The 25,044-nt window shown below is 38.3% G+C and overlaps 2 protein-coding genes across 7 annotated transcripts in view; one reads left to right on the top strand and one right to left on the bottom strand.

The window, feature by feature from the left end:
- The window catches only part of si:ch211-207d6.2 (sickle tail protein), a 44,307-nt gene extending 36,381 nt beyond the window's left edge, over positions 1 to 7,926 (top strand). For 3 of the 4 annotated variants that reach the window (XM_060873411.1, XM_060873424.1, XM_060873433.1), the window contains 6 exons: positions 1,219 to 1,466; positions 2,063 to 2,206; positions 2,700 to 2,819; positions 3,626 to 3,685; positions 3,774 to 5,327; positions 5,753 to 7,926. In XM_060873411.1, the coding sequence (XP_060729394.1) occupies positions 1,219 to 1,466; positions 2,063 to 2,206; positions 2,700 to 2,819; positions 3,626 to 3,685; positions 3,774 to 5,327; positions 5,753 to 5,890 (2,264 nt within the window). In that variant the 3' untranslated portion in view covers positions 5,891 to 7,926. The remainder of the gene's footprint in view (positions 1 to 1,218; positions 1,467 to 2,062; positions 2,207 to 2,699; positions 2,820 to 3,625; positions 3,686 to 3,773; positions 5,328 to 5,752) is intronic. The other variant, XM_060873417.1, reaches the window with a different exon arrangement.
- A 4,623-nt stretch (positions 7,927 to 12,549) lies between these two features.
- paxip1 (PAX interacting (with transcription-activation domain) protein 1) lies at positions 12,550 to 23,798 on the bottom strand. 3 transcript variants are annotated; one of them, XM_060873404.1, is made up of 21 exons: positions 23,603 to 23,798; positions 22,403 to 22,537; positions 22,223 to 22,266; positions 21,963 to 22,026; positions 21,753 to 21,887; positions 20,024 to 20,554; positions 19,073 to 19,856; positions 18,804 to 18,898; positions 18,588 to 18,680; positions 18,319 to 18,456; positions 18,109 to 18,230; positions 17,816 to 18,000; positions 17,343 to 17,386; positions 17,011 to 17,078; positions 16,653 to 16,755; positions 16,255 to 16,423; positions 14,501 to 14,601; positions 13,703 to 13,837; positions 13,515 to 13,590; positions 12,964 to 13,023; positions 12,550 to 12,772 (listed from the first exon to the last, which is right to left on the bottom strand). In XM_060873404.1, the coding sequence occupies exons 1-21, from the start codon at positions 23,681 to 23,683 to the stop codon at positions 12,756 to 12,758; spliced, it is 3,180 nt and encodes a 1,059-aa protein (XP_060729387.1). In that variant the 5' UTR covers positions 23,684 to 23,798; the 3' UTR covers positions 12,550 to 12,755. The 3 variants fall into 3 exon arrangements, with proteins under 3 accessions (XP_060729387.1, XP_060729382.1, XP_060729385.1); XM_060873399.1 differs by lacking the exon at positions 12,550 to 12,772 and having other exon boundaries at positions 12,780 to 13,023; XM_060873402.1 differs by lacking the exon at positions 12,550 to 12,772 and having other exon boundaries at positions 12,780 to 13,023; positions 21,753 to 21,863.
- Positions 23,799 to 25,044: the final 1,246 nt, after the last annotated feature.

Raw genomic sequence — 25,044 nt, 5'->3', positions numbered from 1 at the left:
TTATTCAGAAATTTAAGATCCACGGGACTGTAGCCAACCTCCCTGGACGTGGCCGCAGGAGGAAAATTGATGACAAATCAAAGAGACGGATAATCTGAATGGCAACAAAAGAGCCCCGAAAGACTTCTAAAGAGATCCAAGGTGAACTTCATGCTCAAGGAACATCAGTGTCAGATCGCACCATCCGTCCTTGTTTGAGCCAAAGTGGACTACATGGGAGACGACCAAGGAGGACACAAATCATAAAAAAGCTAGACTGGAATATGCCAAACTACATGTTGACAAGCCACAAAGCTTCTGGGAGAATGTCCTATGGACAGATGAGACAAAAATGGAACTTTTTGCCAAGGCACATCAGCTCTATGTTCACAGATGGAAAAATGAAGCATATCAAGAAAAGAACACTGTCCCTACTGTGAAACATGGAGGAGGCTCTGTTATGTTCTGGGGCTGCTCTGCTGCATCTGGCACAGGGTGTCTTGAATCTGTGCAGGGTACAATGAAATCTGAAGACTATCAAGGGATTCTAGTGAGAAATGTGCTGGCCAGTGTCAGAAAGCTTGGTCTCAGTCGCAGGTCATGGGTCTTGCAACAGGACAATGACCCAAAGCACAGCTAAAAACACCCAAGAATGGCTAAGAGGAAAACATTGGACTATTCTAAAGTGGCCTTCTAATGAGCCCTGACCTCAATCCTATTGAGCATCTTTGGAAGGAGCTGAAACATGCCGTCTGGAAAAGACACCATTCAAACCGGAAACAACTGGAGCAGTTTGCTCATGAGGAGTGGGACAAAATACCTGCTGAGAGGTGCAGAAGTCTCATTGACAGTTACAGGAATAGTCTGATTGCAGTGATTGCCTCAAAAGGTTGTGCAACAAAATATTAAGTTAGGGGTACCATCACTTTTGTCTAGGCCTGTTCCATGAGTTTATTTTTTTAAATAATTCCATTGAAGCATGGTTGAAAAACAATGTCTGACTTTCATTGGTTAACATTCATAGAATTTTTATTTGTTATTACTTTTGTCAGATTAAAGTTTTTTCTGTGACCATTGTGAGTTTTTCTTTCATTGACCGAAGGGTACCAACAATTTTGTCCACGTGTGTAAGTCATTGTGCCTTCTAGAAAACCACATCTACTACCATCTTGGCCTTTAACACCTTCTATGTGCAAACAGAAATGTTTTCAACACGTCTTTGTTTCCGTGTCTAAACAGAGGCCACCTCTCCAGCCGAACCAGTAGCAGACAAACCAGTCCAAACCAGCTTGGAGTGTGTACATAGAACTCCTAAAGAGAAGCCACAAAAAGCCAGTGTGGACAGAGCAGCACCCAGTCAGGATGGAGCAAACAAATCTCCACCCCCTGCTCCACCTCGAAGATTCCCCATGTCAGCGACAGGACTGACGACCGGACGTTCTGGGGAGGTCCTCTTCACCACTCGCCAGGACCCCGCCCCCCCTCAGGTGTGTGTGATGGATCGAGACCTTGTTTAGCCACATTCCCAGAGCACAAATGCTGTCCTAGGTATTTTGTATATTCCAATTGTTTCACATAAAGTGAAATGAGTTTCCAAAAATACGAAACACCCTCAGTGGCACATACAGTACCATAATATAAACAAAGAAGGTACTGAATTCTGATTGATGAGAAGGTGTATCAGCGATTAACAAAATCAACAATTTCTTTTAGACGTTTATGCAAATATTTATGAAATTAATCATAAGTACATTGAGTGCACAAACATTTGCACATTTAAATGTAACTACTGGTTACAGCAGATCAGGCTACTACTGTGTGTAGTACAATAGTTACCACAGATGGCGTATACCTCTCCTAATGTTTTGCAGTACAGCAGTATTCTCAACATTCTTACATTTTTAGATTTTTTTCTTCGTTTGGATCTCAAGTTTCACAAAAGCATAAACTCAAAAGTGACTCATTCATTTGTTCAGCTGCTATTTCAACTACGACTTTTTTCCTGAAAGGTGAAATTAGCATACTACAATGTGTGCATTAGTAAACACCACTGAGGTGTCAATCAACTTTGTTTTTTCATCAGGAGCGAGAGAAGGAGGAAGCTCTCCAGTCCAAACCCCAGCGAGTTCGTCCAGAGTTGAAACCCAAACCACGCACACTTCCTCCGATCAACACACGTGAAGAGGAGGAGGAACACGATGAAGATAAGATCATAGCAGAACTGCAGGTGAATAGCTGTATATTCTGCACACACCTGATCACACCCAGTTAAACTCTCAGCCTGAATGAAGGTATAAAGTAATGTGAAAAAACACCAACCTAAAAACCTGTCTAACATGCACAGTAGGGTGGAGGTGTTTTATAACAAACACACTTAGTTTATGAGAGTCACACCCATCCTGACACCAACACTGTCCTCAGGTATCATCTTAAAGTGGTAAACTTTGCTGTGTGCTATATTTTGGTGTTTACTGACCTCTAGTGGTGAGCTGACCTTCTCACACTTTCCCTCAAAAGGAGTTGAACTTCTTTAACCTTCTCAGGTCTACTTTACACACCAAGATCAGTATAAGGAAACTCTTATAGGGCATGTGTTTTTCAATTGGCTACAAATGTCAGACCATATTTGCTCAATATATGAAATTTTACACCAAAAACGATGTGTTGTCCAGTTCTGAAAGACCTAATAGTGTGTAATGTTAATGCACACTCCACTCCAGGTGTTTGAGAAGTGTCCTGTTAAAGACTTAGAGCCCAGATACATTGTTGACCTGACCACCCACGTGCTCCCAGACCAAGAGCTGGAGCCCGCCTTCTCTCTTTCCTCGTTTGACCCAAAGGTAACTAATTCAGATTAGCGCCCCCTAGCTGTTTGCCGCCATTATGCTGATATCCTCCTGAATCGAGGCTCCTTAACGGTCTTTTAACCAGCAATACTAACACTATGCCTTGATTTGGCTTTATCCATGCTTGCAGTGCTTTAAGAGACACACTGGTATGCTGCAGTGTCTCTAACCCCACTCTTACACTTTCATTTCTGTTGCTTGATGGACAGAGGCATGGATTGATGGATTTAATGGCATTAAAATGTTGCTGGACTAAAGGGTCATGAAATATGCATCTCTTCTATGCTGTCTCACATCTCCTTTTTAATCCTTTTTAATGTTCCCTGTAGAGTAAGTATTACTTTGTGTGATTTAATTTTAGCAGATTTACATCAAAAGAAACTTTTTCAGGAGCTGAGAAGCTTAAGATCATTTTAGGTCCATTTAAAGAGTTCTTCAAGATTTATTTGTATGGTATATGTTCTAGATTTTCTTCCACCTTTGTTAAATGCTACTTGAGAAACATCAGTTGCATGCTCAATTTAAACAAGGCTGAGGATATCATGTATCGGCATCTAAATCTTCTAGGAATGGTAAATGAATATACTAACATACATTTGTTTCCCAATTTTAGCCTTCTGATAAACAACTGATAAAATATTTTACCTTTTAAAGTCATTTAATTTTCAGGCTTCTTGCATGATTTCTACCAAGACTATGTGGATAAGGTTCCTGATTATTGTTTTATCAACATGTAGCTTTCAAAGTTGTTGCTGAATGTAAGATTTGAAACACTTCATTTTATCTTTAAAAAATGTTAGAACTCTGCTCTCCATTGCGAAGATGGAAAAAACACTCCTCTTGCTTCACCTGGATCTGGGGTAAAATATTTCTTGGCTTGTCTTAATTTTTTTCCAGTGAATATTTGTGTTGTCTCACATTAAAAATCTTTTTTTCGTTTATCATTAGATCATATATTACATTACTGGCTCAGCAAAAACAGCCAGCAACAATCCACTCGGAGGATCTGAAGTCCAAAGCGAGCCCGGGGAAGGAGTGATTTCCTTGTCTAAGGTGGCGCATCTGAATTCTCCTGATTTTACTCAACAGCCAAACGTATTAATGCCATCTGGCTTGAATTTAGATTCCCCTGAATCAGCAGAAGAAAGCCTAAAAGGGTCAACTGACACTCAGAAGGATATCAGCAGTGACGGTGAGGAAGCAAATATTCCAAAAAGTATTGCTAGCAAGCCAGAGGATCACTTGTTGGTTTCTTCTGAAAATCTCATTAATGGCGCTGAGAAACCATCCAGCAATGGATCTGAAGTTAACGTGGCTAATTCAACTGTACAACAAGAAACTTTGGTGCCATCAGAAGAAACTGGGTACCAGGAGGAGACACGGGTGGTGGTAATGAGAACGTCTAAGGGTAGAAACGGATACAATGAGGAGACTAGCTTGAGCCCTGACCTTCCCCCAGAGGAACCTCAACCTCCACCTGATAACATTGCCTTTATGATTACCAAAACCAGAGTGCAGGCTCTGTCCACTGGAGAATACCAGCAGCTTGTGAGCTCCACAGAACAAGACGTTGAAACTGTTAAAGTAGGAACGGATGAGACTGTGTCCACCCAAGAGGATGGTGAGTTCAGTAAAAAACCAGTCATCATTGTCTTTGATGAGCCCATGGACATCCGACAGGCCTACAAGCGTCTCTCCACCATCTTCGAATGTGAAGAAGAGCTGGACAGGACTCTCTCAAAGGAGCGCATCATCGAGGATACTGAGGAGATCAGTGAGGAAGAGGTGACCAAGGATAGGGTTGGCCATCAGTTCAAGTCCAGCAGTAAATCAGACAACACTAGGGGTAATCATCTCCAAGTACCTGGTCAAGAGCAGAAACTCATTGATTGCTCTTCTGTGGTGTCGGAGGATGTGTCCCAAGTAGACCTCCCCAGTGACGGCAAGCAAGAAGCTAAAAAAAAGTTTAAGTTCAAGTTTCCAAAGAAGCAACTGGCAGCTATCGGCCAGGCCCTTCGTACTGGTACAAAAACAGGCAAGAAAACATTGCAGGTGGTTGTTTATGAGGATGAGGAGGAACCAGACGGTACGCTGAAGGAAGCAAGAGAAGCCAAGAGATTTGAGATTAAAGCCAGTATAGACACTACCAGTCCTGACGTCTCGGCCGGTGAGACAACGGAATCCCAGACCATCAGCCAGCAACCCTCTGCAGGAAGGACTAATGAGATCTGCCAAACTGCATACAAAACCTTAGACAGCCTGGAGGAGACAATTAAGCAACTAGAAACCACAATCACAAATATGGACCCTGCACTGTCCCCTGACACCTCCTGTAAAGATCAGAATGTCAAAAGAGCCACAGAGAACCAAGCTGCACAGGCTGAAAGCAGTCCTTCAAGGAAACCAGCTCCTCTAGGGCCAAAGCCTCAGAAGCCTCCTCAGAGGAAGAAGTCCAAAGTGCAATGCGTTCCTCTACCTTCTTCCTCCTGCAGCACTAAACAGGTCTTTCCATTCAGCTCCTCTCGCCTGCTTCTCGGTGCTTTGGGTTTGTCTTTGAGGTTCTGCATTCTAACCACTGACTTTAATCTAACGTGAATGTGTTTGTAGGTGCCTGTGGGGTGGATTCACAACAGGGAAACCTCTTTGTTCAGTCCTGTGTGTGATTTGTTATGATTTTGGAGTCTTGATGCGTTGCTGTTCTTGTCTTTACTTCACTTTTTGATATGGTGATGGTATTCCCTATCCAACTGATTTCCTTTGATCTTCACGTGATCAGTCACTTGATTGTGCATGATGTGAGGTTGTTTCACTTCAGCATGTTGGCTGTACTTTCCTGGGTCTCTGTAATACCACAATATGCTGCTCTCACTCTTTCCATTCTCCTACAGCTCATCTCTGATTTGTTTCCTTTGCGATTTTCTTTTCAGAACACCAGTGGTTCATCTTCTACAACCCGAGTTGCCTCGCCCAGGTCACGGCAACAAGCTGGAAGTGTGGAAAAACCTCCAAAACCACCAAAGCTCCAGGACTCCCAGAGCCAGTTCAGACAGGTAGTTTTATTGTAAAGCTACCTGCATGCAGGATGTCATTGGCTAAAGACGCAAATTTGTGCCGAACCTGTCAGTGGTTTTGTTGAGTCATCAGACATCGATCTGCTGTAATGAGTGATGGTTAAAGCTTTGAGGTCCTCATCCGAAGGTTGATGGTTTAAAGGTCTTTGAGGAAGATATTTAACTTTCAATGGCTCAATTAAAGACTAATTTGCTTTGGAGAAATTAATAAATGTTAAAAAAAAAAGTAGTTATGTATGTGTAAATGCGTCACACAATCTTAGAACTTAACACAAGAAGGACATCAAATGAATACCAATGTGTATGGATAAATGGGGGAATTAATCATATACCAAAATGTTTAATTTGGGGAAATACTAGCTTCTGTGAAATGCCAAAAATTTTTGCTTGTATTTTTCTGTTTAGAGAATGTGGTTATTACGTGTCTAACCAGCAAGTCTAACCAGCAAAGTATTTTTGTTACCATTTACAACTAGGTATTTATCTAAAGTATACTCATTTACACATTTGTTAATTGACATTCTGGCATTTACAGGTGGCAACACACACATCATAGCTTACAAAATATATAAATACTTAACCTGCTCTAAACCTGTTATTTAGTTTTGTACTTAATCAAGTTCTCTGTGACGTCTTAACCATGGCGTCTCTGGTGCTTAGTAAAAAGCCATTTAATTTTAAAGAGAGCTGCTGATCTAAGCAGCTAGGGGTGGAGTGAATATTGAAGTTGGCACCAGTGAGTGAATAAGTAACCTAATATGGTGTATGCAAATGAGCAGAGAAGCAATATGAGTGAGAAACCCGTCTTTCTTTGGCTCAGCTGTGAAATCTTATCCTTGTTATCTGCTTCAGTATGTTCCTTCTCACAGTTCTTGTTTAATTTTCCCAAAACACAACTGCGTAGGTGTTTTTGTCATTCTCTTTGTGTACATGAAGGGTTTCGATCTTTAAAAAAAAATGGAAACATTGCTATTTCATGATCATTCTGACAAAACTTGCAGCACATATGCATTTCATACACGTGATTTTTCTGCCTGAATTTTATTTTTAAGATGCTCTGTAACTAGCTCATTACATATTTTGTTTGTGTGGACATATTGTGCTATAGTGGCCTTACTGGTGAAACCATGGCAACAGTCCCAATAGCAAACACTGAAAACAATTTGACCTTCACAATGCGAAATGGCTGCTGGTTTGAGCTTAAGCCTAACACAGTCATCATCAAAGGTGGACCCACACTAAGCGTTATTCTTTTTCTCTTTGCCAGGGTGTCCAGATCTTTTACATGCCACTAACCTGTTGTGTTTGAGAGGGTGTTTGGGATTTGTTGTTTATTGTGCATTATGATTTAAGGAACTGTCTACAACACTTGCTAACAGTGTAGTGATGAGTTCTAGTGCTGTTGCTTTCGCTTAGTTTTTCTATTTGAGGGAATAGATTAGATTGAGAATTTTTTTTTTTTTTAAGAGTTGCAAGAATTGCAAGGTTGGAAAATAACATACGTGTACAAAAAAAAGTATGACATTGTTTTCTTTATCCTTATTGTAGAAAGCTGAGAAGAAGCCTATAGAGGTAAACTGTTTAATCAGTGTTTTAACTTAAGGGTTTTTCACACTGCCAGATTCAGTTTTTTTGTTTTTTTTTCTTTTTAAGTATTTTACTTACACCACCAAAGTTATATTTTAGGACTTATATACTGTTAGAATCCACCTGTAGAGAAAGAGTGTGTTTGATGTTTAAATATCTTATTACTAAAGTATCCTTAGTAGTTTAGATATTTTTGTGCCATTAATAGTGTGTTAAACTGCATACACAAGTGATGTGTTTAATAATAAAAGAAAACTGTGTTCACTTACCTGGCCAAAGTTCTCTGCTATGCATGTCTTCTAGGTATTTCATCATAAAGAATCTCAAGTTTGCACAAAAAATAATGCTGTAAATATGTTCTTGGGTTTTGTAAAACGTGTACAAAGGCTGTGTGGAGGAACGCTCTTACAAAAGGTGTCTATGCAATAAAGGACTGTCACTTAGCACTGCTCTCTGTGTTCATTTCACAAGTTTGTCCAAATAAAGAAAACCTGATGATTAAATTCCTCACTTGAACAAGCACAAGGACACTAAGACCTAGAATTTTTGTTCCCTGAAAAATTAGCCCTAAGAAAAGCAGCCATAAAATCACAAGGAACAAAATAAACGTTCTAAAGTTAAAGATTTTCTATAATAGTCTTCTACCAAGTTTAAGACCTGAGATGCAATTTGTAATGATTCGCAAGGTCAAAGTTTATGCACTGTAGTTTAGATTTATTCCTGTGGTCCTAATACAAAACAAACTGCTGTTTTACCATTCCCAGTAATGAAAGAATAGTTGTATGTTGCAGATTAAAATACATTTGTGTTGTTTTTACACTTCAGTCAGAAACCTCAGGTCAGTGCAGCAGATTTGAATGCTACAGTTCATAAATTTAATCCACAGCATAATTCACCAATACATTACATTTCTTTGTAACACTATGAGCAAAATAAATGTTAACCATATGCCGTATTTAGCTTAAATCAATTACTTTCACATTGGAACTCTAGATATATTCTGTATATTCTAGACAAGTATTAAACTTCTATCTACTGTAAATCTGATCTCAGTTGTGAGCGTTTGTAATTCTCAAACCGGCCAGTAGACGGCAGCACTCACACACTTATCTAATAAACAATTCAGACTGAGCAAGCTGAGTTATTTTAAAGACAAAAAACGACAAATTAGGCCTCAAATATACGTTATATACCCTCTATTGTGAAATATGCATTTGAGATTTATGTAATTTACTGGATTTGTTGAACTAAAGTAACAGAAATAAATCTATACAAGACTAATTAGTATGTATATAAATGTTTCAGAAGTATATTATGACCATGTACTAATAAATAACAAGTGTACATGATTTTAAAAAATGTGTACATGATTTCAAGAGTTCTTAAAATTTGAAGGAATTGATGATGACATTACAGTTCCTGAATCTTTTTTGGTCCATATTAAGGTTATAGTTTCTACAGTAGCAGCTTCATACAACAAGGCGCTTTGTCTTGAGCGGGTGCTTTATTAATAGTAAACAGACTAAAAAATGTAAAAAAAAAGAAATACTGTGTAATCTTCGATCTTCAGGACAGACTTTACGGTTTGTGACGTCACAGTAACATGACAAACTGCTTTTTTCGCTGATGTAGCATAAGTAAGAACAAAACAAATTAGTCTTCAAAAACAAACGCATAGGTGTATTATGGAAATGTAGGACATGACTTTTTTAAAATAAAAAATTGGAATAAGCACACAGCTGAGACTAGACTAAAGAACCTGCTTGTTTAAAATCCTGGAAAACTCTCAAAGCGCCACTTTTTCATGCTCGTCACAGCAGAAAGCCTCACAGAGAGCTCGCTATTCACCGCTTTACACGTTTTAACTAAATTTTCGAGACAGTATATTGAGATATCAGCAGAGAACTGCAGCGCCTGTCTTTCGATCAGCGTCTTAAACAAAAGTCTTTAAAAATGGGTTTTGAGGGGAAAAAAGGGGCGTTTTGGAATGGTGCTCATGCCCCTCAGCACTAACTTCATTTAAGCAGACACAAAAGCAATTATCATCTGATTGATGTAAAAGTCATATACCTTTGTTAATGTATATGGACAGGGAAATTCCTCTGAGACAAATGATTGGCACATCTATTAATTTGGAGGGTTTTTTTTCTTCTCCTGTGTCGGGCGTGACTTTTTTTTCCTTTTTGACAAGCTCGATTTAGTTTTTACATAATTCATTAAATTGCTCATATGTATGTACTTCATTATCAGTGGGGTGAAGATAAACTCTGCAGTGATGGGGTTTAATTAGTGCTAGTTAAATGCACTAAATTATAACAGAAGATCATAAAGAACGTTTATCTTCTCGAATGTTCTGTCTGAGAAACAGCATTGTTTTTAATCTCAGCTCTGATTATTAATTGTGTAGTTATCAGAGAAATAATTATTTTATAAGAACCGAGTACATCCAATATTTGTAATAAATGAGACGAAAAGACACAGCTCTGTTCGCACAGATCACTTCTACACACTCAAGCTAATCTTCCTGAAATTAGTAATTAGCTCACTCCTTAATGAAAGTTAATTAGCTCATATGCAAATGTAACTGTGAATCCCAAAGCATTGTTCTGCCTAATTAGCATGTAATTTGTGTATTATAACACACCACTAAGACAAGGCCGAACGCTGCATTGCTGCTGAGAGGACGGTAATTAAAACACACATCCTTTTTAGTGTTTAAGGTTAATTACGCCGTCTCCTGATGTTTTATTGCAGCAGAGCGTCAACAGCCACAAATCTTCCAGGACATTCACAAACCAACAAGGAACTTAGAGAGTTTAATCAAAGATCTGCACTATCATTTGCATTTTTAATTGCAATTAAACCGTGCGTCAATTAAGGCAAATAATTAGGTACGATTCCATTCAGGCTGCAGACAAATTGTTTAATTCAAGTTACTTCCCAACATGGAGAAGTAAAAAGTACCGTAGAAGAGTTGTATGTTTAAAAATAATAAATAAATAAATAGATAAATAAATAAATAAATAAATAAATAATCTGGTATATTAATTCACTCTTTCTAATAAGTTATGGTTTCTAAAGTAACATCTTAATCTTGAGTCACAGTGACTCAAACAGTAGATGGTCCACATAAACATAAAAATGTGCATAATCTTTGATAAGGTTGATAAAAGAGAGGCTGGTGAAGGAGAGACTGTTTATACCTGCTATAATGCAAGTAACAACAGGAATGAACCAGTTTGGTGGACATTAAATGAGGTTCTTATTACAGTGTTATAAGAGTAATAAACCACATGGAGCCACGGTGTTATCAAAGTATCAGGGTATTAACACTAAGTCCACTTTATCACATCAATCCATTAACATTTCTAAACAAAGTACAACACTAAAAGACAGATCACATCATCAGATGTTCCGTGACAGACATATTTTGTACTGACCTGTCCCATCATGCATTGCAGGACAAAGGTGGCACCAGATATGTGACGTGGTTAGTAATGTGTCTGTGCTTTCGTCTCCATCTCTAATCTGCAGCTGTTCAAAAACTGCAATAACATTTTGTAAATATAGCCTCACAGCACAGAAAAATGAGTCACTTCAAGTATCATTATTGTGTTTCACAACTAAAGGTACACAGTAAAGAGTAAACATATTTTTGTTTAATTACACATTCTCCTTCATTCTGTGGTCCTTATACATCATGATGCATGTGTATTAGATCATTAAATATTGTGATAAAAAAAAGTATGACATTTTAAATATCAGCACATACTCTTTTTTGTGCTGACTGTTTTACTAATTATACCGTTAGTGTTTCATGCATAGATATTAAATCTAAATATAAATTAGTCCTCCTGAGATAAAGACTGCTCTTTTAATAAATCCTATAATAAATAAGTGCATTATTTAAAGCAAATATATATATATATATATATATATATATATATATATATATATATATATATATATATATATATAATATATAAAAGATATACATACATATTATATCAAGGGAGGTTTATAATAAATCTCTGTAGAGGTAAATAACAGGAACATAAGTTTATAATAATAAAATATAATAATGATTAATTGGGACAATGAATGGAGAATTTGCCATTTTTTTTGAAAGGTACATTGATAAACTCAAAGATTTTTTTATTATTATTATTATTTTCTGCTGAATAACAAAAGCCATCTTAGGAACAACCATTTTCTTATTTTCTTTAGCGGACATGTTCCGATCAGCAGTGTTCATCGCTCCATGTCCCAGTAGCTTTTGTACTACATGACCTTGGCTGTGTGCATTTTAATTTCTCCATTTTTAGAAGGGCACTAGCAGAGGTTCTTTCCCCCCTATAGCCCAGCGCAGGGGCACGGGGATCGCCCAGGGCAAAACTGCTCATAGCGCACAATTCCCTTCCACCGGTAAGTACCCGTAACACTTCATTAACAATTAATTGAATTCCGTCTATCAGGAATAACAGTTTAAAGAGAGGTCTACCCCCATACACCAAAAATGATCTACATCAGAACTGGAGAGTAAATAGACGGCCTATGAAATCATATATATTATAAACTATTACAATGAAATACTGAATACTGTAATTGTTCTTTAGTACCTTTTTTATTCTTCTGCCTTCCCTAGTTCTGACCAATCCTTCTCAGAGAATAAAACTGCATACAATAGAACTGCATAAAATTGAATTATATGGCAAAACAAATTAAATAAAATAGTTCAATAAGAAATAAATCATTCTAAATAATGGGCAAATTTAGGGGGCTGCTGATTGGACTGAGGTGAAAATCTTGTCTTATTTAAACACTGCTTTCAATTAAAATATATTTTTAAAAAAAATATAAAAAGGCAATTATACTGAGAAGGAAATAAATCATATTAGCATCATCATAGTAGTAGAGTATTTTACATAGATTTTTATTGCTTGTCTTTCTACATATACTGCACAGTTTATGTAAAATGAGTTTGGTTTGGTCACAATAACAAGACTTATTCCAAAAATCGAGACAAAAACAAATCAGGGAAAATTTGCAATGATTTAAAACAATCATAAAAAATAACAATTTATTTATTTTTTTCCACCAGTAATTTCTACAAAAAAGACTTGTCAACCGGTACAAAAAACACACACAAAAAACAAACAAAAAAAAAATTGTATTGTCTTTCTTTTAGATATATTTATTTAAAAAAAGCAACCTTCAGGGTCAACCAACACAGAGAGAGCTTAGTGTTCTCTTCCTGGGGATGTTTCCACGATCATGTGAATTTATAAGTGAGAATGTTAAGGACAAGACTGATACAAGGTAATATAAGAGGTCTACATTTTTTAAATGGTAGTGAAACAGGGTAAGTGAGGAAGAGACAGAGAGAGAGAAAGAGGGAGAAAAAGGTTCAGGTTAGACAGATGAAGTACAAGTAAAAAAAGAGAGCTGTGTGGGTTTTATTGCCTGGTGAAAAGGATATGCTTGATAATCCAATGTCTGTGTCAGTACTCCTGTGAGGATGAACTCAGCATTGTGTACTTCTATTAACAGAAATAGGGAGAGAAAAAAAGAACAGTCAAAAAATGATGAGCTTCAAGTTAAGGGAGTGATTATAAATATATAAAATTTCCTTCTATAATGAATAACTCTATGGATCTATAAACATTGTTCATGTTAAAGGTAATGATAATATTTAAGCAAATTGTGATCATCAATTAAAATTATTTCTTGGGGTTCTTTCAATTAGAGATGTGTATAAATATATAAGTAAATAGCAAACTGAGATCAATTATAAATCTGTTTATCTTGTAAGATGTGTACAAATACATGTGAAAAAGCTGTTACTATGGAAACGGCAAGGCATAAGAACATGAGTACATTAAAATAAACCTGCACTACTGTGAGAGATGACTTTATAGAAAATTAATAAACACCTGCTGACTAATCAGAATCCAGAATACAACAGCTCTATAGTATAAACCCATGGCTTCGGCACAGTTAAAGAGTTTTATTTCTTTCTTTGTGTCCTTACCAATGTTCTTTAGAAAATATTCACGACACAGATGCAGGTCATTGTCGCAAGAGATGAGTATGATTTCTGGTAGGTTCTGAAATAGAGAACTAAATATTCAGATTTGCTGCTTTCTGAAAACGGTACTTTGATACCAAAGCTGCTTTAGCAAGAATATTAAAAGGTATGAGAGGAAAAAGAGAAAGTACCTTGTTCTGCTTGTGCTCCATGATTTTTCGGAAAGACGGCTGTCTGGATAGCAGTTTCCCTCCAGCACTCTCTACGATGGCTCTCATGGTGCTGAGGCTCGGACAGATTCCCGGCGTTATGTAGAAGAATTTACCCTGAGGAGACATAACGGACATCTTTAATACACGTACATCTCAGTCACTGCAAGTCCTCTGCGACATCCAATTACACCACACGTCAGCGCAGGACGGCAGCGCTGGTCGGCAGAGATGGAGAAAGGGGAGGGAGAGAGGAGGGAGAACGGAGTAATAGGAAAGAAGTGCAAACAGAAGAGAGGACCAAAGAAAAAAAAGGGAGGACAGGATATGGTTGAAGTGAGAAATGAAAAGTTAAAGACAGAAAATCACATTCAGTGAAAAAAGAGGCAAGGTGGGAAAGGAAGAAGAGAAAAGCAGAGGAAAGTTAATAAAGAAAAGAAGAGAGGGAGAACCAAATAGGTAAGGAGAGAACAAGAAAGATCAAGAAAGCTAGAAGAGAAAAGATACAATGGGAAGAATGGTTAGGGTAAAAGGTATGAAGAAAAAAAAAGAAAGAAAAGGAAGAAAATCAGAGAAAATGTGAAAAGTGCAGAGAAAGGGAGAGGAGATAGAGAAGAGAAAACGGAAGAAGGAAGGTAGAAAAGGAAAGAGAGAATGGACTGAAGAAGAAAAGATGAGAAAGGTGGGAGGAAAAACTAAAATAAAAGGAGAAATAGAAATAAAAATAAATAAAAAAGAGAGAGGGGGACAGTGATAGTGGTGTAATACGGTGGTAGTTACCTTGAAGAGTGGAGCAACATGAGCTTTCTTCAGTGACTCCTCCAGACTAAAAGTGAAAAGCACCTCAGCCTCAGCATCCCGCAGCATGTAACTCTGTTCATCTACACACAGACACACACAGTTACAGGGCTCTTGCCTGGAAATGCAATCCAACAGATCTGACCAACCAAAAAAGTGATTTTATATAACCAAACATCTCTGCTTCCAAGCAGAAATTATACTTATTATTAATAATTAAGGTAAATAGTCAAGTAAGGTAAATAGTGTGAAATAATTAGGACACCGCCATTAAATATTCAGTTCTTTATTAAGAAATGTTAACATGTCGATTTCCGATCTTGATTTAATTTGTACACATAGATGGAAGTGTACACATGTAATTGCATGTAAACAAACAAAAAAAATCTATTTTTCACTTATTAAACAAAATAAATGAACAAAAATGAGTATTTCAACTGAGGAAAAAGTTAGGACACAATATGGTCTAATAGCTAGTATTCCGCCTTTGGCTGAAATAACTTCAATTAGATGTTTCTTGTAGCCACCTTCAGGTTTGTGACATCAACTAGAAGAAAATTTCAGCCACTCCTCAATGCAGAATTCTTTCAGCATTGTGATGTTTGATGGGTTTCTTGCATGCACAGTCCGTTTCACATCACCCACAGGATCTGAGTAGGATTTAAACCTGAGCTTTGACTATCTTGTTCTGCTTCAATTTTTTGACAGATGCTCTCACATGTTCCTCAAGCACCTTTTGATAACAATATAGAATCTATAGTGGATTCTATGATGATGAGTTGGCCGGGTCCTGCTGCAGTAAAGCTTTCCCAAACCACAACACTTCCATCTCCATGTTTCACAGCTGGTATGGGGTTCTTTTGCTGTATTTGGTTTACACCAAACCCAAACATGCCCTCTGTTATGGTCTTCAAATAATTACATTTTTGGCCAAAAGTCTTGGGCATTGTCGCTGTGTTCTTTTGCAAACTTCAGTCTTGCCTCATGTTTTTCTTAGACACGAAAGGTTTCCTCCATGCACATATGAAAATTAAAGTTGTTCAGTCTCACTGACATTAAGTGTAGCAAGAGCTTGCTGTAGGTCCGGTGATGATATTTTAGGGTTTTTGGAGACTTCATTAAGCATCTTGCAGTCTGCCCTTATGGGTTAATTTGCTTGGATGTTCAGACCTGGCAATGTTGGCAATTGTTTTAAATGTTCTCCACTAAATGATTTTCTGGACAGTGGAATGGCTGATTACAAATCTTTTGAGAAATTCTTTTTATATGCCTTAACAGACTCATTAGCATCAATCTTCTTTCTGAAGGCCTCAGAGAGCTCTTTGGGTCTCACCATGGTGATACCTCACAATTCAACAAGTAAGAGCAAACCAAATTACATTTCTGAGGTTTAAATAAGGCAAGACTCCTTCAAAATGTTCTGTAACATTGTCCTAATATATTTCAGCTGATGAGATGCACCTGTAGGTCACTTTATTTTTAAGCACAAATAAATGTGGGGGTGTCCTTCCTGTTTCCTCACAAGAAGGTGGATTTTTTTGAAATTACATTTTACAGGTCATTTAAGAGACTTTCCTTTGGTTTTATTTGTTTAGTTATATTACTTGTATCTTTAGATTTAAGATAAAATTCTAAAAAACTATGTTTAAAAAACCTTTTGCCTTTTCTTTCCTCACAAACAGCAGCACCTCTGTATAAACCATTTCGTCTTAAAACCCTACTCCACTCAAACTCACCCACAAATTTCTGGCAGTTCCAGCTCTCCTGAAGCCACTCTGGGGTGACGATGTGCTTAACAACAGAGATGGCTGTCAGGAACTTGACCGTGCGAATCACTTTGCTGGCCACCAGATGAGTGCACTTTTGGACACTCTCTGCCACTTCACCGCCAAGCTCGTACAATCTCTGAAACAGAAAGAAGACGCCTGTGAGAGGCTGTGTGTCATCACAAATGCTCGAGTGTCATCTCAGATCAAATATTGATTTCTCGAGCTGCAGTTAAGTCTGTACTCTGCCCTGAATGTGTTCTGGAGAACGAGTCGGTGAAAATGCTCTATAGTCTCTGGTACTCAGGAGACCAACATGATAAACTAGCTCTATGACTGAAAAATGAGGAGGCCGCATGTTCAGTTACCTTTATATACTGCTGGGTCTGCACAGGTTCAAAACCAGTGAAGAAAACATACGGGGTCGACTCTGGAGGAAGCTTTTTAGATGGTGGGGGCAGTTCCTCTATTCTAAAGAGAGAAATAATGATTGGATTATTTACCACACAAGGACCATCTTAGGATCTAGCCGATATTTGAGGGTTTTAAGTAGGAGCTCATGACAAAAAGCCTTTTAAAGAGGAAATTGGACAAAGCAATTATCCATGGCATCAATACTATAATATCAGAATCACGTATATATTAATACAACATAAACACACCACGGACACACATGGACACACACACTCATCGGATAAGCACACTTAAGTTAAATCCAGAACTCACTTAGGCTTCTTGGCAGGTGGCTGTGAGGTTCCCTCGGCTTGTTTCTGTTTCTGCTGCAGACGGAGACTCTGTACACAGAGTAAAATAACTCAGACAAACTCTAACAATGAGACAGTACACAAATGATACTGGAAAGGTTCATCATTAACTCATTATAAAACTCTACCGAGAGAGAGAGAGAGAGAGAGAGAGAGAGAGAGAGAGAGAGAAAGAGAGAGAGAGAGCACACCAGTCACAAGACTAAGACCTATTCTAATAAATATTTTTTTTTCCTGTTTGTCTCAATTTCGTTTGTCCAGTTAAAAAAAGAACATTTTTAGAAAGTCTCTTACCACCAACGCTTCCGGCAAAACTTTTACAGGATTTCTCCAAGCAGCTAAAGAATACAATAGACAGACATTTCTTCAAATAAATGACAGAACATAAAAGTCTTCACATTATTCACAGCAATGCAAGATGTGGTAGCCTGGTGTCTAAGGTGTTGGACTACCAATCATAAGGTTGTAAGTTCAAATCCACCAAGGTGCCAGTACTGGGCCCCTGAGCAAGGATATTAACCATCAATTGCTCAGTTGTATAAAAACGAGATAATCTAAGTTGCTCTGGATAAGGGCATCTGCCAGATGCCATAAATGTAAATGCGATATAGTGCTCAATTTCATACATGATCAAGTTTAAGACAGTAAAACACAAAAATAGACATCAGATTATTAAGACAATTTTGGCAATGCTAACTTAATTCTTTTAAGAATTTCAGGGGGAAAATCCTCCAATAACAAAGTAGTGAAGATCATCAGACTCGTACCCAACAGGTTCTGGACATAATGTGTGTTAGGAGCGAGCGGTTCAGCTAAGTTGAACTGAGTGTATCGGCTGTGCTGTATCTGCCGTAAGGCCTCGAAATGTCCCAACAGGATGTCACACAGCCACTGAGCGTTTACACAAGGGATTCTCCACTCCTTCGCCTTCTCATATTTTAGTCCACTTGGCCTAGAAATAATACACACAATTTTTTTTTAAAAAAAAGCCTGTTTTTAGGGCAAGGTCACAACCCCAAGTTCACCAACTGACTGAATAAGTAAACGATTATAGGCTTACTCTTTGCAGATGAGAACAGTGTTGCTGCGACACAGGTATCCCGTGTAGCGAGCTCCAGCTAAGTAAGACATAAGTTTCAAGTCCTCTCGATCGCTGTCCACAAACCCAGTGACTGAAATAATCTGAGGATCAGATTGTTAAAAAAAATGATATCACCCATCGAGATATATACATCATCCTGAAGGTAACTAAGTGTGGTGGTATTCGTACGTGTTGCGAGCAGGGTTTGGCTCCATGAGGGAAATTGAACGGCAGATGGAGTGTGCGATGAGGAGGAACCATTCTCTTCTTCTTCAGCACCGTGTTGAGCCAGTGAGCTGTAACACAGCGCTTTCCATCCCTCAAAGCCTGATGCAATACAGCACAAAACATTACTGAAAATAATGCCTTTATAGCTCAAACAGCTTCATATTACAGCATGTTCAATATTAATCCACATGTTATTACATTTTGTTATAACACAAGGCGGGTGTGCTTACCTGCACGTACATGCTGCTGGCCTGACTTTCACAAAGTAGATGAGTGCAGCGATTCAAAGAGGAGTCTACAGAGCCTCCATACACCTGAATGATCTACAGTATACAAAATAATGAAAATGTACCTACTGTGTAACAACCAGATTTTTTTAATTAGAGAGCAGACAGGAAAACAGTTTAAGTTTGAATAAACTGCTGGATAAAGATCCTGAATCATACCCGCTTCCACGTGGCTAATAGCTGTTTATCAGCCATCTGCTCTGGATAATCAACGATGGCAAAGACACACCCCACAAGGAAAGCATCATCAGGAACTGAAAGTAAAGATTTTACAGCACAATCGATCATTAAACTAAATTAAGATTCAAACTGAAGACATGAACTCCATAAAACATAAAAAAATAAGCAAACAGGTTTTGTTTTCAATACACGACAAAAACTACATACAAAAACTGGTACCCAGCATGTATGATCACTGTCCTACTTACTCTCCTGTCCTGGTTCATGGCCCAGCAGCTGATGCAGCTGCACAAGCTGCAGTGGTGTCTGTGTCTGATGCTGCGGAGCCTGCATATTCTGCATTTGTTGCTGCTGCTGTTGCTGCTGCTGCAAGTGTTGCTGCTGCAGGTGCTGCATGTGCTGTTGCTGCATGTGCTGTTGCTGTTGTAAATGTTGATGATGCATCTGCTGTTGAGTTTGCTGTTGTTGTTGTTGCTGCTGCTGCTGGAGTCTTTGTTGCAGCAACTGCTGTTGTAATGCAAGATGTTGCTGCTGCTGCTGCTGCTGCAAGGGCGGTCGGAGATGCTGTTGCTGTGGCGGTCGCAGTGGCTGCTGCAGGAAGCCATGCTGCTGTTGCTGATGCTGATGCTGAGAGTAGATCTGCTGGTGTATCTGTTGAGGGAGGAACTGATGTGGTTGTTGGGGCATTTGTGAAAACCCTGCCTGCTGTTGCTGCTGCTGTTGCTGCTGCTGCGAATGATGTATTTGCATGCCCTGCGGCTGCAGGTGCATCATAGTTTGCTGCTGGAGCATCTGCTGCGGATGTTGCTGCTGCTGTTGTTGCTGCTGTGGTGGTTGGATTGGGTGTGCTTGCTGCTGCTGTTGCTGCTGCAACTGTTGCTGCTGGTGTTGGAGTACCTGCTGCTGCACTTCAGGAGCATGCTGTGGTGCTGTGTGCTGTGCAGGTTTTGACGCATTGAAGAGAAGCTGATTCGGGACGCGAGATTGGTTCCCCTGCGGTTCCACACTTTTAGAAGTCAGACTCTGAAGAATCTTAAATTGTAATTACAAAAACAACACTAATTTGTAAGCATGAATAACAACAAAACCGCACTATGTTTAAGCACTATGAATTCAACCGCACTATGTTTAAATGTTTAATTACTTAATATATACTTTTAATTCATCCATTATTCAAACATAAAATATCTGTCTCTTACATGTGCAACATTGGGCGGTCGTGGGAGCTGCTGCTGCTGCTCTCCGCTCTTATTAATATTCCGTAATGGTCGTGGCCCTGAATTCCACCCACCAACCATCTCTGGACGCTCTGACCCCTGGCCGTTACCTGGTACAGGAGGAACGCTGTCACACAGGTTAATTAGTGCCGTGTCCTTGCCTGGTTGGAGGCGGTGCTTAGAGAGTGTCCAGTTCAGGTTGAGCTCCTCTTTGTCCGATTCGTCTGAGTCATCGAACATGACCTCAGCTTTGGGCGAGGGTGAGCGTGCACGTCTGGAAGGCGACGGCCCTCGCGATGAGGCAGGGCTAGAGCGCTTGCTTCCTTCAGAGCGTGAACTACGATCGTCCTCGCTGACCTCATCTTCCTCCTCTTCTTCCTCTTCCTCATAGTAAGTGAGCCTTGGGTGGTAAACTGCCTCATCCTTCCTGTTCTTGCCTTTAACGGAGTCGGTGATCCACTCCGGGGTGACGATTTTAATCCCACTGTACCTCAGTGCACATTCGTATTTCGCCTGAGAGCAGAGCAAAACTTTTTAAAATGCATAAAATAACATTTGAACGCTTGCTTTTATACATCTGTCATGCAGTATTGATCTGGAAATAAAAAAATGAAATAAAGGGACATATAGAGTTTGAGCCACAGTTTAAATGGCAGCTAACTATTTTTAATGAATTCCAAGTATAACCTTGGGCCCACACCATCCATTCCCAGCCATGTTCACAAAGCTTTGCCCACAGGATCTACAGCAACCCGCAGAAAAGTGTCTATAAAATGACTAAGCATACAACAACAAGCATTCCAGACCAGAAATCGGTTTTACAAATGGGGACTTCTCATCCACATTATATACTGAGGTCTTGACTTTAGTCATTATTTTATGCAGCTCTATGGAAATATTTTTGCAGGTAATTTGTACAAGAATTACATTTTTAAAAATCAGTTATTGCAAACAGCTGCTTCATACTTACAATTCTTCGCTTTATTTTATGAGAGAGAGAGATTGGGCTAAAGGTTTAAATCTTTGCAAATAAACAACTTTCTTTTTTTGTGTTCTTGTTTTTCCATTTTCAGTGTTTCGATCCCAACATCCAACAATCCAGTCAATTATTTTTCCGTTCATTATTTTCTTACGAGCAGTTAGTGTAAAAGCATCCTTAAAAAAAATTTAAAAAGTATGAAAGTGTGTCTGTTTCGACAAGAATTATGGTGAACTTGTGTTTTCAGTAAACAATGACTAAAATTATATAACATTAGCTAAACAGAACAAACCGGGAACTGAATAATTAACTCAAGAACTGAGAAACAGGGGATTGGGGTTGGATTTTGTCTTAACAGTGAATAAATGTTTAGAGCAGATATCAGGGTGAGGGCTATAAAATACATTCATCCTCAAATACAGCTCTAAAAACCAGCAACACCAAATGCAGGCCAATAAACCCTGCTTTAAAACAATAAAATCCGAGTAGTATATAGGCTACACATACACACACACACACAAGATCTGCAGGTGTCTGCCTCTTAAACACCACCATAACTCCATTTATAAGCAGCTTAAACGCACTCTTCAACCATAAAACAACGCGAATAACAAGACAAAACACGACGTTCAGCTTTCACAAGGACAAGTCAAATCTAAATGCAAATCAAAGACACCAGTTATAAACTCCAAAGCTGGGGTGAAAAGAAAAAAAAAATGAATGGCTATTTACCCCCTTGGGTTCAGGAACCACCAGATGTGTACACTTCTTGTTGAAATTCAGCTGACAGTCTCCTCCATAAAACGTAATAAAAGCCCACAGGGTGCTAAGATCCTCCTTCAGCTGCAAGACAGACAGAGGAACAAACTGAAAATAAACACAAAAGGGAGAAAAAACTGGGATGCATTTTCTAATTACTGGGAATGAGGCACAAAAACTTACATGAGACAAACATGCCCGCACACCAGAGAACAACTGGCCGGACTCGGGAGAAAAACCTGTAACACTGATTAACAGCTGGTCAAGGGGACAATAAATGAGCTGCACATTTCAATTATTTGTTATTCAGAGTAATCAAAAACTGTAATCTGAAAAATTCACAGAGGCACAGGATCACATGCACACATACATTTTTATCATGTACACATTCTTATTAAAATGTACTTCTTATAGACATTTGAAGAAATTTGAAGAAAGGATACGGCAGCAAGTCTCCACATCTGACTGACAGAATCACCCATGTGGGCTGGGAAAAAAAAAAAAAAAAAAAAAAAAATAAGGAATAAAACGCAACATATATTATTAAAACCGTTATTATGAAAGTAGTGAAGCTACCACATCCCCATTTACTTAAGTGATTGTGAGGTTCTTGTGAACTTTACCTTTACTACAGGTAAGAAGAAGACCTCGCGTGCCTCGCTGACCTCCGAGTTGTCTCCATCCTCTGTGATGATGTGCGTGGCAAGGGCAATGTAGGACACTTCCTTTCCTTTCCCCGACTTTAGTAGCTGCACCACCTGAAATCACACCAAGAAATCATTCAGAGTTCAGCAGACTACTTGATTCTTTAGAAATTATTTCTCATCAAACTGCACAAGATCCCTCTCTCTCTCTCTCTCTCTCACTCAGCATGTTTTTTTTTACAGATCACACTGCACAATGAAGCATCTTCTAACCATAGAACTAGAATGTATCTTCTAACCATAGAACTGAGATTAAAAAATGCTTCTGTATCACAGAATTCTGCGATCATCCCTCTTTGTTTTGTCCGTCTTCTAGTTCGCAGATAACGTGATGGCACATTTCAACTCACAGCTGAGGGTTTTTTTTTTGTTCTTCAAATTTTGTGATTTACAAAATTTAAGTATTGACAGAAATTACTTAAAATTAAATCTCTGCATCTCTTATTCTAATGAGTCAAATCACAGTTAAAATCTTACATTTATATTAACGAAATTGTTACTTTGAAGTTTCAGTCAACAACATACATGGTATTAAAATAAATAAAAATGAATATGCTTCTACCTGAAAATGGATTTGTGTGTGATCACACTTTTTTGAGACTAGCACTGTATACAGAGACTCGCTGAGGAAATGTATGGCTTAAAAACTTTTTTCAAACCTTAAATCTTGTTGATTTAAATCAGTTTCAGACAAACTTTGAGCTCTCAGAACAGTTTCGTATATTAGCCTTTGGGCTAGCAAGCTAGTCTTCCTGCAAACGTCTCTCGATCTAATAAATAAACTATAATGCTAATATATTATATCAAGTGTTAATACAAGTCTTATTAACACATCGAACAAGAACTGGCATTTATTTATTAGCATGCTAGCTAACACGCCTTACTATTCATTATAGGTGGCTGGCTAGTTAGCGTTAGCTCTATACCAAAGCTTCCATAAATCACACTTTAGCACATAATTGTATTTAACGTCATTCATGAGCTGAACTAAAATTGGCGCCGGATTAGAAGCTAACGTTAAAGCTGTACGTTTATAATGCTAGTCAGTTTTCTTTATAGCACAACTAGCTAGCACTGAAAACATGCTAACATGCTAACATTGACAGAAAAAAACTTCACCTTTTGGTCAATATCCCCGACGACATAAAACTTCACGTCCTTAAAAAGCTCATTAGGAACTTTCAACTCTTCTTCCACCATTATTATATTGTAATAAATAACACAAAACTTTTGAATTAACTTATGCCGATAACAGAAACATTATTGAGTCTCCTGAACAGCTTCGCGACTGAAGAGAGGTGACTGGACGCATCGTTTGTTTTCCTACCCGTATTCAGAGATCTTTGATAGCATTGGGTTGTTGGCTACAAAAACATGTACAATGATTGGGTAATACAGCTGTAGTTTCGTCGTTTTATTATGTAGTAGCCAATACGATTAGAGAAGGTGGGGTCTGTCGGAATACGGATGGGCGAAAAACGTATCTAAAGCGCCAAAGAGGATTCGGCGGTAGGAAGATATACATGCACGATAGTAGGGTGAAAGAAAATAGTTTTCTGCTTGTATCACATTAACCTCAAATTACGTCAATGTCATTCATATATAGCTTTTCAATGTAAAAAAATAACGTGTTGTCATGCGTATTTATTAGAACAAAAACCTGTGTTTTTTAGAGAGAAAAATGATTATGTAAATTTCAAGCACCCCTCATAAAATGGAACATGGAGCATTTGTGGGCGGAGAAAACTCTTATTCGCGCGCGCACTGACTAGTTAAGGCGCCAAATATGAAGGCGTGAATTGCTGGAAATACTGGAAAAGACGATGAAGTACATATGTCTTTTTTTTTCGGAGAAAATATTATCTAAAAGTTTGAAAGCTGAAAGAAAGAAATCGAAAATTAAAATGTATTAGTACTTCTGAGCTCATGAATGAAAATTGCAATGAAGTCCTCAAGCAGGTGAAAATGTACAATTTAGCAGAAGGCTAAAGCTGTTCTTTACCCTAACCTGGAATTTGAACTCATGACCTTCTGATCAATAGTCCAACACTTTAACCACTTGACTGACACCAGCATTAGTCATAATACATTCACACTGAAGCCTAGCTTAAGATTTCATTCTTTTTTAACATTCTGCCAATAACTCAACCTCTAATAATTGTGAAAGATGAATCATTCTCATGTTGCTAAGTGTGGCATCACCACGGCGTCATCAGTTGTCCTAATCAACAACGAGCGATCGCCTTGTTTTTCTCTGGTAGAAAGTGCTAATGAGATCTTGAAACGTTGAGTGCCAAAGGAGGACGTGTCCATCGGTCAATTAAATGCATAGGTATTTAACACTAATTTCATTTAACATTTTATAAGGTGTATCTCAGAGCAATATTAAGTAAAACACTGTTGGCCATAATGTAATGTTGCGTTAATTAGGTCGATGTTTATGCAACACTAAATAATGTGGATGATTTAATTAAACACCTTGCCTCCTAACACAAAGGTGTTAATTAATCCTTTATTCCGATATGTTCAACATTGTAAAATGGTCACCATATGAGTAATTT

Source organism: Tachysurus vachellii, chromosome 1, assembly GCF_030014155.1.
Source record: "Tachysurus vachellii isolate PV-2020 chromosome 1, HZAU_Pvac_v1, whole genome shotgun sequence".
NCBI lineage: Eukaryota > Metazoa > Chordata > Actinopteri > Siluriformes > Bagridae > Tachysurus > Tachysurus vachellii.
This window is presented reverse-complemented; position numbering and strand designations above follow the sequence as displayed.